This window comes from Amphiprion ocellaris, chromosome 12, assembly GCF_022539595.1.
Source record: "Amphiprion ocellaris isolate individual 3 ecotype Okinawa chromosome 12, ASM2253959v1, whole genome shotgun sequence".
NCBI classification, from domain to species: Eukaryota; Metazoa; Chordata; class Actinopteri; family Pomacentridae; genus Amphiprion; species Amphiprion ocellaris.
The window spans coordinates 33,773,054-33,788,533 of NC_072777.1; the positions used below are offsets into that span (position 1 = coordinate 33,773,054).

The 15,480-nt window shown below is 43.3% G+C and overlaps 1 protein-coding gene across 4 annotated transcripts in view; it reads right to left on the reverse strand.

Annotated features, from left to right (window-relative positions):
* Positions 1-15,480, reverse strand: part of LOC111569119 (centrosomal protein of 128 kDa) — a 71,180-nt gene that overhangs the window by 21,420 nt on the left and 34,280 nt on the right. For all 4 annotated transcript variants that reach the window (XR_004847400.2, XR_002746180.3, XM_035948588.2 and 1 more), the window contains 3 exons: positions 11,349-11,408; positions 8,171-8,363; positions 944-993 (listed from right to left, as the gene is read on the reverse strand). Coding sequence is in view for 2 of the 4 variants with exons in the window: in XM_035948588.2 (XP_035804481.1) it covers positions 944-993; positions 8,171-8,363; positions 11,349-11,408 (303 nt within the window). In the remaining 2 variants the exon portion in view is untranslated. The remainder of the gene's footprint in view (positions 1-943; positions 994-8,170; positions 8,364-11,348; positions 11,409-15,480) is intronic.

Below are 15,480 nucleotides of genomic sequence, written 5' to 3' on the forward strand. Positions count from 1 at the left end.
ACAGGCGAGGGAGAGTCTGTAGCACACAACTTCTTATCACGCACACACTTGCACAAAGACAAACCGCTCTCGCCGCTCATGCAGCTCCTGACTGATGTTCCCTCTCTAACGATGCATAAGTGATGCTATGCCTCTTATCTGCCACTCAAACGCACACCTGCTCTTCCCTCCAACCAGCTGCCTCTCCCTCCTCTGCCTGTAATGTGTTGATGATTTCTAACAAGGGTACTGTTTTTTTAAACCCCCCTCCTCAGCCCACCCCTAACTTTTTCTTTTTTTTTTAACTCGTCTATGTCCTCCAGTCTACCCGGCTTTCCCCTCCACATCTCCCCCCTCATCCTTCATAATTAAAAGCTCGGCTGCGTCTGAGAGGGCACACGAGTTCTGGCAGGTGCCATTATGCAACCACAGATGGAACCCTGGCATCTGACACACACATGAACACATTTAGACTCGCAGACACAAGCTCAGGAAGGACAGCGTCTTTGCACACACTTTGATTTGGGGGTGTGTGTGTGTGTGTGTGTGTGTGTGTGTGTGTGTGTGTGTGCGGCCGCTTGTGTTTTGCTGTTTATCGGGGAATAAAGGGCCGTACTAGGTGAGCTGGTGGCCTGCCAAGTGTCGCTGCTGCGGCGGCGCTGAAAGACAGAGACAAAGCCTCTGGTGGCTTTTAAACTCCAAGACTTCGTGTCTGCAGTAATTAGCTACTTGTCCAAGCAAGGCTACAAGGAGTGTGTCGGGCCCACAGCTGTGCAGCGATGTTTGTAACACACCATCGCACAGTTACACTAAAACAACTCAACTGATGTGAAGGAAATGTAATGTTTGCACTGCACTGTACTAACCCTCTATTCTTGTACACATACAGTTGAAATGAGGTCAGCTGGATATTAAAAATCCACTATTTAGAATGCAGCAGGGCAGATGAAAACATGATGCTGACCTGAAGGCTTCTCATTTCGTCCTCCTTCCTCCGACTCCTCTCCAGCAGCTCTGAAATGAGCAAGAAAAGATGTTGCTGTTGATGAACTCAGCTGTCAGATCTCAAAGCAATAATATCTGTGGTGCATATTCAGGGAAACGGCATTTTACTTGTTCATTTCTTTGACATGTGCTCCATCTGTGCATATATAGTATTAATATCTGTAACAGAAACAGAGCTGAGACATCTAGTCTGTTAAGATTTTGCAGGTAAAATGCCAAAAACTTTCTTGTTCCAGCTTCTGAGATGTGTTTATCCTTAATATATGTGGGGTTTTGGCTGTTAGTCAGACAAAACAAGTCAACTCAGGCTATAAGAAACACCAGGAGGATTTCTCCCCATCTTTTACAGACTGATTATTAAATTATAATTCGCCATTTCTCTTAATTTTACACCACATTTGTCTGTTTTGTTGTTAAATTTATTTATTTTTACCTTAATTGGGACACACGACTCCACCAGCACCGACCACAGTGATCTGTTTTAATTGCTGATTAATGGAGAAGTGGAACTGAGACATTTAACCTCCCAGCACATGAAGAAAATTATTTTTTATGACTATATTATTCATTTTTTTGCGCTCGTGTGATAAATGTATTCCACTGCTTCAAACACAGTCTGGTGCTGGTGGATTATTTTTACTCAGGCAGGTATATGAAAGACAAACTCTGCTTGTGTTTGTTGTTGATTGCAGCACCAAACTGTTGTTAATTACAATCGCTGGCTGCTTAATGAGATGTTGATTTAGAGAAATAACTGTGAATTTACTGAGCAATTTTGTTTTATTAAGCAAATGCCACAATGCTTCATTCTGCCTGGCATTATACTGTGCAGGAGGAGCGTTTTGCAGACAGTTGTAATAAAATGTTTACAGAAATAGTAAATCGAAAGAAAATGTTCATCAACATTTTAATTAATCTTAATGAAATAAAATCATAAAGTATTCTTCTACCAGTAACTGAATTTAATAATAACTTATTGTCCCAACTTGGCTGTTAAGTTCACAATTGCACCACTGATAGCAGATTTAAACATGACAATAAGAACTGACCATCAGACATACACAATAAAGGCTGATTCATGGTTTCTGTATCCCTGTGCTCTGACTGTGAACACGCACACACTTCCATTCATTCTACAATTTAAATACAACAGTGAACACAACAGTGTCACAGTGCTCCTCCTGTTGAATACAGAAATACACACAGTGCCCACCTGGATGTTAATGAAAGGCTGTGACTGCAGTTTTTACAGGATGTAGCAGCAGGTTACAGATTGTGATGTGATTATTCCCGAGTTATGCCGAGCAGTGGGCAGATAATGTAGAAGATTTCTAGAGAATTTAGATCTATCCGATTGTGTGTTTGGGCACACGGAAAGCATGAACACCTGTACAAATCAAAGCTCTTCTGAAGTCCTGCTGTGAATAAAGGTGCGACAGTTATGTGATGATCGGCAAACGTTTGTTAATCTGTCCATCCGTCTGTTTGCAACATGACTCAAAAACGGACGGATTTGGATGAAATTTTCAGGGAAGGTCAGAAATGACACTGGACTCACATCGGGTCCCGGCTCCGATTTCCTCTGGCCGGCTCCCGGTGGTGGCCTGCCTTGTGATGGGCTGGTTGCCATCCCTTCGGTGGGCCGCTCGGCCCCTGTGTCTGGCTTCCTGGCTGTGTGGGGCCGTTGGCCCCCTCGGGGGAGGGAGAGGGGGTGGGGGTGGGCGGGTCGGGTGGTGGGGTGGGGGGTTTGGTGGGGACTGGGGTGGGCGGGGTTGGGGTTTGGGTGGCGGGTGGGTCCTCGTGCCCCGGGCCACCTGGGTCGGTCTGGGCGCGCAGGGGGTGTCAGTAGCTGCTCCCTCTTGTTCTCCGGGTTCGCGTCGTTCACGGTGGCCCCGGTGGCTCTCTGGGGGTGCCGCCCTGTGGCTCCTACGGCCCGGGGGGAGGGATGCCCTGTTGACTTGGCCCTGCCTTGCCGTGACTGCTGTTCTGGGCTTCGGGGTTCTTCACACTTGCATGTTTGATCAGGTCTTGCCAGCTACTGCCGAGTCCCATTTCAGCGATTGATGGGTCCCGCCAGAATGTGCTGAGAATTTCTCCAGTCTCTACCCTAAACTCATTCTCTCTCGCACTAGTATCCTTTTCTGGCCTATTCTATTCTATTCTATACTATCAAGACACCCACAATTATGGTGCTCAGTACCATTTGTTCATTTATTATTGAATCTCTTTTTCTTTTGTGTTGGTTTGGTTTTCTTTTCTTTTTTCAAATTTTTATTTATTTATTTATTTATTTTTTTATTGATGGGCAATTAGTAGTTGGGCATAACACACCACCTTACAATCTTTAATTGCAATAGCAACGCCTGTTATTTTCTATCCCTGTTCATCCTGTTCGTCCTGTTCGTCCTGTCCAGTCTTTGTTTCCCCCACACATCACTGAGGTGTAGCACTGCCCTCCCTGGCTCATAATAGGGAATTCTAATAAAGAATATCTGCTTAGCTTTCAGGGAGGGCCGGTGATGGTCACACACATGCACTAAATATTAAAATATTTGGCTGCAAGACTAAAATATGCATCAATCTCATAAAATGTTGACTCCCCTTTTGTGGAGTTAAACAATGAGAACAAATGCAGACAAAAAAAAAAAAAAAAAAAAAAAAAAAAAAAAAAAAAAAAATCCATCCATCGGAAATTATACAACAACTGAGTGCTTTTCTTGTTTGTTTTCCTAGAACATGTAGTCCCCATGCTCAGACATTCCCTCAAGTCACAAATTTTGAACTATGCTCAGACCTCGGTAGACATACATTCCCCTTGCAGACCTGTGGATCCGAAAAGCATGAATTGTTTTTAAAGACCCCCTCCAGTAAAATTCTTTTTTTTTTTTTTTGTACAAATTGTTAACATGTCCAGATGAAGACATCATGAGCAAAGTAAACTGTCAACACCAAAGCTGTGCATTTCCACCTTAAAACTGCGGAGTAGAAATGACAACAAAAACACAAATTCAGACTTTCAGGGTTTCAAACGTAACAACCTAAAGAACAAACCCTGCCACCCAGTGTTGCCAACTCTTCATTAAGGAAAGTAGCTATTGGCTGTCCTAAAAGTTGCTAAATGACATCATCATTTGCATGTAATTGTAATCAATGTTGTAGCAGAGAGGAATAACGTTGTGGGAGAGACAAAAAGTGAGCATAAAACGCCCAAACATGTTTTTGAACTAGAGGCTGTGAGAGTCAAATGCAGTGATTTATTTTAGTGTGACAGTGAAGAAACATTTTCATTTACATCCCGCTCTATAAGCCAGGACGGGATCTGCAGCGGCTTTGCGTGATTCATTTGCCGTCTGGACGTGGAGTGGTGTGGATCTCCTCTAATCAGACAGTAGGACGGCTGCAGGGTTACTAGACTGGGAACCTGTAATGCTTTGAGGTGAGGAGGAGCTCACAGAACGATACTTGCTTTCACGTCAGAGTCTCCAAAACACCTGAAAAAGTCAATAGATTTGTCGCTAGTCGCTTTCGACAAAAAAAAGTTGCCAGGAGGATTTAGAAAGTCACTAGATTTAGCAAGAAAGTCGACAAGTTGGCAACACTGCTGCCAACTTGCAGGGCAGGACTTCTGTATCCTTAAGCTTGTCAGAATCAATTTCCAGTTCAGACATGTATGGGTGAATTACTCCAATATTACAACTCGCTCTTTGTGAAATGTACAGGAGTTTTACAGTGTTTGAGTAGAGTTATGCGTGAGCTGGTGTGAGTGGGGAGATGAGGGTTGAAAGATGAGAGTAAGTAAACGTGTAGTGACATCTAAGCAGCAACAGACTCACATCACTTCTCTGAAAGCACACAGCCCAACTGCATATAACAGCTTCTGCAGACATATTACTAGGATTGCTCGCTTGTTTGTCACATCCTCTACCTAATGGCATGTCAACAAATTCAATATCCAGTTATCTGTAGATGAATGACTGAATCTCCACCTCCTCAAATAAATGTGCATAAGCATAAATCTGACTACACAATGACCAACACACTTGACAGAAATATTTCAAAATGACAAACACAATTTTTCCAATCGGACAAATTCCACACTCTCCAAGTCTGTTAAAATCTGCTTGGAAACCAGCAGAAGAACGATAGCACTGGTAGTCAACCGCCACAGTTATCTCTGATGACTCACACTCGGCCCCGTCTCACCTACAAACTGTGGGATGTTCTGTAATAGTGGAGCAACTGTTATCTACACATGCAGTGCAGGCTTGTTTTTAAGGAAAAGGGCCAACAGGGAGCACTGCACAACTGATGAAAGGTCTCGAGGAAAACACACAGCAACTGCAATCTGACACAAATAAATTCACCGACACAAACGCTGTACATCACACAGTGGCCCTGCAGAGAGCTGGCAATAACAGCTAATCTGCTGAGATAAAACAAGCAGATATAAGATCTCATAAGAACGCTGTTTCCAGTCTGATAATATACAATAATTAGTATTTACAACACCGCACGGTTGAGTATATTGCTGCAAATACATCATGTTGCTGCTGCATGGTGGGAACCTGTACGATTTGTCTTGCTCTTCGATAACACAATATAAGAATCACAGTTAAAATGTGTTACTAAGGAGATGTGTTTAAAGCGGAGCTGATAAAATCCTTGCCTTCAATTCCAGCAGCCAGATGTTGTTGTTGTGACACAGAGATTAATCACTAAAGAGAGCATGCTTTAGCAATGCCTGCAGTGAAGACAGACAAGGCTACTTCTGTCAAATGGCTGATTAGACTCGATGATGGAGCAAACTGATTCCAAAGAGGGTCTGGGGATGAGGCTGGATCATCAGATTGCTTATCTGAACTGTGCAATGTTACCATCACAGCCAAAAAAGCATACAGCAATAGAAGACAGATAGCTGGCCCACTCTCTCTAAAGCTTTTCCATCGCCTTCACCAAGTCCAACTATCCTTCTGTCAAGAGTCTCGCAGTGTCTTTCAACTCTCTTGCTCTGTGTTAATGGAACACAAATTAGGTCCATTTCCCTGTATTGTTCAGATGGGGCACTAAAAACAAGTCATTCTTCCTTTGTCAGTTACAGCTCATTAGGAGAAATTCAGTCAAGAATGGGGGCTCGGGACGGGGGAAAGAAAACAAGTCCATTTTCCATACGAGACTTAAAGTTCACAGCCATTAAGATGATTTCTGAAACATTTGTAATCATAAACAGACAGACCCGTGTGCACAGTCTAAAAAAATACAATGCATCAGAGAGAGAGACCCAGGCACAGACAGCCATTTTCGCAAACATCCATTATAACACAGCACACAAAAACCACTCGGCAACAAAAACACTAAAGCAATACGGCTGCACTGAATTAGTTATTGGTCTAAATGATGGTGTGATTACATGTAAATGAGGGAGGAAGAAAACAGCGGATCAGACTGTGAATAGACTGTATCAGTCAAAAGGAATGATTAAGGAGTCCGTATATTTCCTTAGGAGCTGGCTATAGTAAATATTCACGCCTCGTCAGCATCAGTAAGTCAACAGACAACCAACCATTTCTTGTTTGATGCTCTTTTTTAACAAATATCGGCCTTTTGACACAGAAAACTGATGCCGACTGGTCTATAAAAAGCACGGGTATATGCTAGGGATAGACGGATTATCAGCCTTGTCAATTATCATGGCCAATATCTGGCATTTTTCTGATTATCTGTGTAGGTATCTTTATTGAGTGATTATTGATCAATTAAATGTGCTACTTCAGGTCTGATGCAGCCAGCTCTGTCTGTCATCACTCTGTGCTCTCAGAAATGTTTTACAAGCAGTGACTGCAAAAACTGAGCAATAAATACAAGCCGTTGCTACAAATCGGTAGCCGCTCTCTCAGTGGTTAAGGGTAAAGTTAGAAGGCAGCCCCAGATTAACCTGAAACAGAGTCAGGAAAACAATAATAATGCTTCAAGATATGAACCTTACTGTCCAATAAAAGTGATGGAACAGTGAAAGATTAAGAAAATAAGAAAAACACTCAGAGAGCGTACTACTCTGCCAAGGCTGTCATTCCCCCATATGGCATATGTCAGAAATGCAGCATTTTATTATTATTGATGATCAGAAATCACGGCAACATAGAATATGGCCATTTAATATAGATGTACCTACAAAGAAAATGACCCGAGCACAGGCGTGTGTTATGCATGTGTACGTTATGTACGGATACAGAATTGCCTGACCTACATATGTGTAAATTACTCTTATAAAGGTCTGCTGATCAGTTCATCACTTTTTGCAAGGGTTTGTTTTGCTAGTGTTAAAACAGCTGTTCCCTCCATGCTTTTATTTTGAAGACGTATTTTTTATTTTTGGTACCATTCCCGCAGCACAGCAAAAGTGCATCTAAGAAGTGGTTTCTTGACATGACAAGGACACTGCCGAAAAGTGCGAAAATTCACGTAAAGATGAAAGGAAAACTCAGAAACACCCCCAAAATTTAATCAGTTGTTTCTTCCATCATTTCTGACAGATAAGTCCTGATAAGTCAGTAGTAGGATGTAATCATGTGATCATCAGTAGGCAACTGATGTAGCATTCACTTGTTGCCATGGTTACTGTGACGCCGTGCCGGCCGCTATGTCTCACAATGGGAAATCCTTAACAAATCCGTGGATCCAGACTATAAGCTGCATCACTGCCAAAATCTAATCAGGTGGTCCTTGTGTCATTTCTGACCTTCCCTGAAAGTTTCATCTAAATCTGTTTTTGAGTAATGTTGCACACAGACAGATTCACAGACAAACGTACGCCAATCGTCACAGAACTCTGCCTCGTTCCTTGGCGGAGTTATAGAAGAACAGCAGGAAACAGACTGAATCTCAGTCGATTCCACATAAACAGAGGAGAGCGTCCGTACTATTTCTATTTTACATATTCAGTTACAGCCACCCGTATTAATGAATACGCTTAATCATGAATGACAGGTTCTCTGCTATCACATGAAAACATTACATCTAATGTATATCATTTCCAAATGTCGTTTATCAGCCTTTCTTGAGAGCCAAAAATTGGCATTGGTCCTAAAAAACAAACAAAATGAAAACCCACGTCGATCCCCATTATATGCGTCAGTAGAATCATAGTGAGTGAAATCAACATATCAGTGCTTTTCTAATGAAATACTACCTTTCTTTTCAGTGCTGAGCGAGTGCATGAGCTTCTCCTGTTGGTCCAGACGCTGCAGGAGCGTCGCCTGCTCCGAGTCCCGGCTCTGCCTGAGGGCTTTCAACTGATCCCGGGTCTGTTGATGCTGCCTCCTCAGGCGCTGTTCTCTTGTGTCACGCTCCCGAACCTCTTCACACAGCCAACGCAGCTTTGTCTGGTTGGTTTCATAAACACACACGTGTATAAGATAAAGTTGCATTTAAAGGTCTGTTTGGAAACTTCAGGAATCAGTGCATTAGGGAGACCTCAGTTCTCACCTTGACACAATTCAAACACATGCTGATAATAAAAATTATTTTCCTGATGTCACCAAACGTGTTCTGCTCCCACTGGGTTTCCTGATAGAAACATCGCACTGCGCTCTATTCAATGCAAAGGACATTGTGTTGGAACTTAATTAAGATCCCAAAACTGTCTGATAGAGTATCTATAGAGAATCCTAATTTTCCCTTTAAAGCAAAATCCTCTCATAAAAATTCTACATTAATTCTTCTGTCTAATAAGGTTACTGCTTCATCCCAGTCCAAGCTGCAAGTTTACAGCTCACTTGAAATCTCAGCTTAAATCTGAACATGATTCTGATTTGTTATTTTGCTACCTAGTTGAATCAAGATTGAGGTATTCAATTCAAATTCAGAGAGAATATAGAGAAAATGATACCAGTAAATGTTCAGAGAAAACACAGTGGCGATGCCGGAGAAACATAAATATATTTACAGTGTTTCCTACAACAGGTTGTCACAGCCGTGCTAAATGACTGGCTAAATGGGTCTTCCAACTGTGCACTGTAAGCCGGTAAATCATACCTACGCTTTACAAACATAGAACTCTTAACAAGGGAGCTAATTATCTTTCTTGTTCTCCGGTTTTGTCTGCGTGTTTTATTCCTGTAAATTCACAGTACTCCGGGAGCGTTTCTGACAGCAGATATACATTATGGTCATAAACACTATTAATTCTGCAAACATATTTTAACACCCTATCATGCATCACCCCCGCAGCCAATTATTATATTTATATTATGTTTCTTTTGTGAATTTATGATATGAAACAGAGGCTGCTTTTGACTTGGAAAGATGCCAGGTGGAAACTATTATTGTGTGGGAAAGGCGGATGATGGCAAGAGGGCAGCACATTAAATTACAACTGTTATTCGTAATTACTTCTACTTAAAGCGCTGTACTTAAACAGAACACTGTGATATTTACATAGAGGAATAAACACCTGTAAAAATAATGCACTATGAATGAACTTAGGGTAGCTTACAATTGTTCTTGCCTCTTCAATTACTATAGAAACTTTGTTTCAAACCCAGGAACTTAAGTTTACTAACCCTCACCACGCAGCAGCAATTTGATGCTAGGCAGTAACTTTGGGCCAACAAGATGAGATTCCTATATAAATGAATGGTGACAGAGCTGTAATTGGAATTTAAAATTCTGTTATATGTAAGCTGCTGAACACTTGAATTTCTCTTGGGATTAATAAAGTATCTATCTATCTATCTATCTATCTATCTATCTATCTATCTATCTATCTATCTATCTATCTATCTATCTATCTATCTATCCATCTATCCATCCATCCATCCATCCACCTATCCACCCATCCACCTATCCATCCATCCATCTAAATGATAGCTGAGACATAAAAAGTCAAGTCTGATAAAAACAGGTTGAATAGTTTGGCAACTTTGCCCCAAAATAGGGTTTAAAAAGCAGTTTTCCCTACAGGTGTGCATGCGCACAGTTTTACAGCACTGTCCTTCCGTCAGTGTAATAACACCATTTCCCAGTTTGGCATTATAAAGTAGACAATTGGCTTCTTGAAGGGGTGAGACATGAATCAGACAACTGCCACCTTTGGCGTTATGAAATTCTTCTACAGATTTAGATACAATTTTTTAAGCGGTGAGTTTCTACCTTATAACATCTCTGAAATTAGTGCTTAGCTGCAGGAAGAGGATTTTCTTCTTCTTTTCCTTTCGGCATTTCCCTTCAGTGGTCACCACAGCGAATCATCTTCCATCTAACCCTATCTTCTGCATCCTCTTCCCTCACACCAGCTAACTTCATGATACCACTCTAAATCTGGTTCCAGATCAACATGTTTCTGATCTGTGGTTACCTCCCTCACAAACCTTCCCAGTGCTTATTGTTCCCTCATATGTTGCTGGTCTCTTTTTCTCTGCTATCCTGTTTTAGCTCCCCTTTACCTTTACCCCAACAGGCGAGGCAGATGGCCACTCTTCACCTGTACCCGGTTCTGCCGGAGGTTTCTTCCAGTTAAAGGGGAGTTTTTTCTTCCCACCTTTACCAAATAACAGCTCAACAGCACTCATTTGGATTTGTTTGGTTTCTAATATCGTAAGGTCTTCACCTCATTGTGTGCTGTGCCCTGAAATGATTTCAGCTTTGATTATGTAGTGCCAATCCACAACATAAATGTATTGAATTGACACTCTCTGACGGCAGTGGCCACAATTCATCTCCACACACTGTGTAAACTGCTCTGGAACGACTCATGGAACACAACAAAAGCCAAACTCCTGAGAGTCCAATATGGTCAAGTATCCACCGAATGCCACAGGATGCTTATTATTTTTATTATTGTGCCGTATTTAGAATAGAAAAGATTCTTACTGACATTGTGAAACAATAACAAAAGGCAGTTCAGCGGCTCCTGAGTATTTAGACTCTTTAATACTCTTTTTTATAGTACCAGCATGACTTATTTTTTCGTTTTCTTTTCTTTTGCACCTTAACTTGGTGCTTTGATTAGCATGATTTGCACCTTATTTCCCTTCTTACATGTAATATGAGTGAGCTACTGGATATCTTGAATTTACAAGAAGACAGTAATAAAGTGTCCATCTATGTGGCTATCTTCCTGCTACCAGATACCACAAGACACATCCAGAGGTCCTGTGTCTACATCTCAAACGATACGAGGCAAACCAACACAATATCAGGCAGGTGGTTTTAATGTTGTGGCTTCTGTTTTTGGGAATATGCATGATGTTCATTCTGATAGTAAATCATCTTTCTTGGTCTCTTCATTATACAATCGATTGTGTTTAATAATTATTCAGAGAAATCCTTCAAAAGGAAGGTAGCACAGCAACATGAATTAAAAATACCTTGGTCTCAGCTAGCCAGCGATGGGGGTCTTTCACTAAGCCGGGTCTTTGGGAGATCGCCTGTTAGAAGAGAACAGAGACAAACGCAAATGAGAGCTCTCCTGCGGTTGTTAGCGTGCATTATAAAGCCTTTCCTTAATGTCTTCAATACAATGCAGTGCAAATTTAACATGATTTGTAATTCATCTGTATGAAAAAACAGCTACAGAACGTAAAGAAAAAAAATAAAACATAAATGAAAATGCAGATGGACAAACACCAGGACAGAAATCAGAAGAAAGGGCCTCCTGTCAAAGCCCTTAACTTTTGTGAAGAGCAGCTTCTGCCAACTTAAATTGGCGTGCATGTGTTAAACAGCACACAGGACACACAGTGCTGCACGCACACCTACACACAGAGGTTGTGTGTGTCATAAAAAATGAGCTCAGGGAGTGTGTTCCGTCCTTTCCAGACAAGCTTGTCAGCATCAGCAATACAAGCTGACTGTCTGCCAACTCCAAATGACTGCTGACACGCACGCACGCACGCACGCACGCACGCACGCACGCACGCACGCACGCACGCACGCACGCACGCACGCACGCACGCACGCACACACACACACACACACACACACAAAACACACGCTTATGACAAAAAGACAGATACACAGATAAACAGTCACATAACTAGATGCCATTCAGCTGAGAGCACACCTCCACCAGAGTTATGCTGCTGCTGCTGAGACGTGCCAGCTAGTCATGGAATTCTCAGGAAAAAGTGAACAATCCCCCCTAAGCTTCATTAGCAGCTTGTCTCACATGAGCTGATGAATACATGTTTACTTGCCAGTACCTGAAACGGAACACCTGATATGGCTTTTCTAATCCTAGCCACTTTACTTCGGTTGGTTATTGCATCTCTGTGTAGAGAAACAGTTGTTTATCGGTTCAGTGGCCAATAGAGTTGCACTTTCACCACTGTGCAACTTTTAGAATAAATTAAGTGGCAGGTTATCTTTTTTGTTGTGCCTTTTTTAGATGGTGTTAATACAGACAAGTAACATAGAACAGAGAGAAGAAGATCTGGGAGTTAGATGTTATGCTTTTTAACCAACAGGCCTCCAAGGTCATTCTGAATGGCAGTTTTATGCCAAAAGCTGCCACTGTGCTTTCTTTCATACGACCATTAAGTAGGGATTTGTTTTTTTACCGTGTTTACTGAGGAGTCAAACAAGACTAAAAGTCAGCAGTCATGCTAGCAGCTGTGTAAGGCTGCACTGAGGCACAGCGGTGCTTTCAGTTTGAAGCTGCATGCTCATAAACACTGATGTTGAGCAGTATGGATATATGGACACCATGGGTCCTGTGTTTGACTGCTGTCTGGGATGTACGCTTCCCTTCACTGTAAGGCAGCTGAGATAGGTCAGTTTTTGGTCATAAATGTGGAGAGGATGCTCATTTTAAACTATTTTCTTAACCGACAGTCAGACATTTTAACAATAAATGGTTGAAATGAAAAACAATTGACAATACTTAAAAGTTCACTCTAAAACCTTGTTCTTATATTAGGAATTGGTCAAACTTGAATTACAGATTCATTAGCAGATATTTACTTTATTTAACATTGCTATTCACATCATTAACATAACATCATTAATCTCCCATTCTTTTCTGATATCAAAATAATCCTCATACCTGATCTACATCATGGAGTGATTTATTCACGGTAGTTACCGTTAGTCCAGCTGCTGGAAACAGCTGCACAGCTGGAGCAGATGTCCACAAATACTGTCCCAGTGATTTTATCAGACCAGGAAATCTGTATTTGCTGCCACCTCCAGAATATATTTATACTTACAGCAGAGTGATGCCAACACACTTAATTACTTTAGTTTGAATGTTGTAATATTTATATATTTGTTATCAATGCAAATCTTAACGACTGTTAAGATTTGATTGTTAAACAACCATTAAACAATTCATAATCAATCAGTAGCATCTCTAGCGTAAAGGTCAAGAAAATAAACAAGAAAAATTTAGATTTTTTTTTTTTTTTTGCTGATAATGGCACTAGATGAAACATCAGAGGATAACAACTGATCCTAAGTGAAATTTCAAATTATTATGTGGGTGTTGTATGGAACTGCTGTGGCAGTTTAACAATCCATCTATGTTCCAACCCTCACCTATGGTCATGAGCTCTGGGTAGTGACCCAAAGAACAACATTGCAGATACAAGCGGCCTAAATGAGCTTCCTCCACAGGGTGACTGGGTTCAGTCTTAGAGATGGGGGGAGAAGATCAGACATCTGGAGGGAGCTCAGAGTAGAGCTGCTGATCCTTCAATTCTAAAGGAACCAGTTGAGGTGGTTTGGACATCTGATTCAGATCCTCCAGTGAGACTTCCTTTAGAGGTTTTCCAAACATGTCCACCTGGGAGGAGACCCTGGGGCAGACCCAGAAACCACTGGAGGGATTATGTCTCTCGTCTGGCCTGGGAACACCTCAAGATCCCCCAGGAAGAGCTGGAAAGCGTTGCTGGGTGGAGGGAAGTCTGGAACGACCTGCTTCATCTGCTGCCTCCACGACCCGACCGAGGAGAAGTGGAAGAATATGGATGGATGGATGGATGGATGGATGGATGGGTGGGTGGGTGGGTGGATGGAAGGATGGATGGATAGATGGGTGGATGGATGGATGGATGGATGGGTGGATGGGTGGGTGGGTGGATGGATGGATGGATGGATGGATGGATGGATGGATGGGTGGGTGGGTGGGTGGGTGGATGGATGGATGGATAGGTGGGTGAGTGGGTGGGTGGATGGATGGATGGATGGATGGATGGATGGATGGATGGATGGATGGATGGATGGGTGGGTGGGTGGGTGGATGGATGGATGGATGGATGGATAGATGGGTGGGTGGGTGGGTGGATGGATAGATGGATGGATGGATGGGTGGGTGGGTGGGTGGATGGATGGATGGACTGATGGGTGGGTGGATGGGTGGGTGGGTGGATGGATGGATGGATGGATGGATGGATGGATGGGTGGGTGGGTGGATGGATGGATGGATGGATGATAGATGGGTGGGTGGGTGGGTGGATGGATAGATGGATGGATGGATGGATGGATGGATGGATGGATGGATGGATGGATGGGTGGGTGGGTGGATGGAAGGATGGATGGATAGATGGATGGATGGATGGATGGATGGATGGATGGATGGATGGGTGGATGGGTGGGTGGGTGGGGTGGGTGGATGGATGGATGGGTGGGTGGGTGGATGGAAGGGTGGATGGAAGGGTGGATGGATGGATGGATGGATGGATGGATGGATGGATGGATGGATGGGTGGGTGGGTGGGTGGGTGGATGGATGGGTGGGTGGGTGGGTGGGTGGATGGATGGATGGATAGGTGGGTGAGTGGGTGGGTGGATGGATGGATGGATGGATGGATGGATGGATGGATGGATGGGTGGGTGGGTGGATGGATGGATGGATGGATGGATGGATGGATGGATAGATGGGTGGGTGGGTGGGTGGATGGATAGATGGATGGATGGATGGGTGGGTGGATGGATGGATGGACTGATGGGTGGGTGGATGGGTGGGTGGATGGATGGATGATGGATGGATGATGGATGGGTGGGTGGGTGGATGGATGGATGGATGGATGGATGGATGGATGGATGGATGGATAGATGGGTGGGTGGGTGGGTGGGTGGATGGATAGATGGATGGATGGATGGATGGATGGATGGATGGATGGATGGATGGATGGATGGGTGGGTGGGTGGGTGGATGGATGGATGGACTGATGGGTGGGTGGATGGGTGGGTGGATGGATGGGTGGGTGGGTGGATGGAAGGGTGGATGGAAGGGTGGATGGATGGATGGATGGATGGATGGATGGATGGATGGGTGGGTGGGTGGGTGGATGGATGGATGGGTGGGTGGGTGGGTGGGTGGATGGATGGATGGATAGGTGGGTGAGTGGGTGGGTGGATGGATGGATGGATGGATGGATGGATGGATGGATGGATGGATGGGTGGGTGGGTGGATGGATGGATGGATGGATGGATGGATGGATGGATAGATGGGTGGGTGGATGGATGGATGGATAGATGGGTGGGTGGGTGGGTGGATGG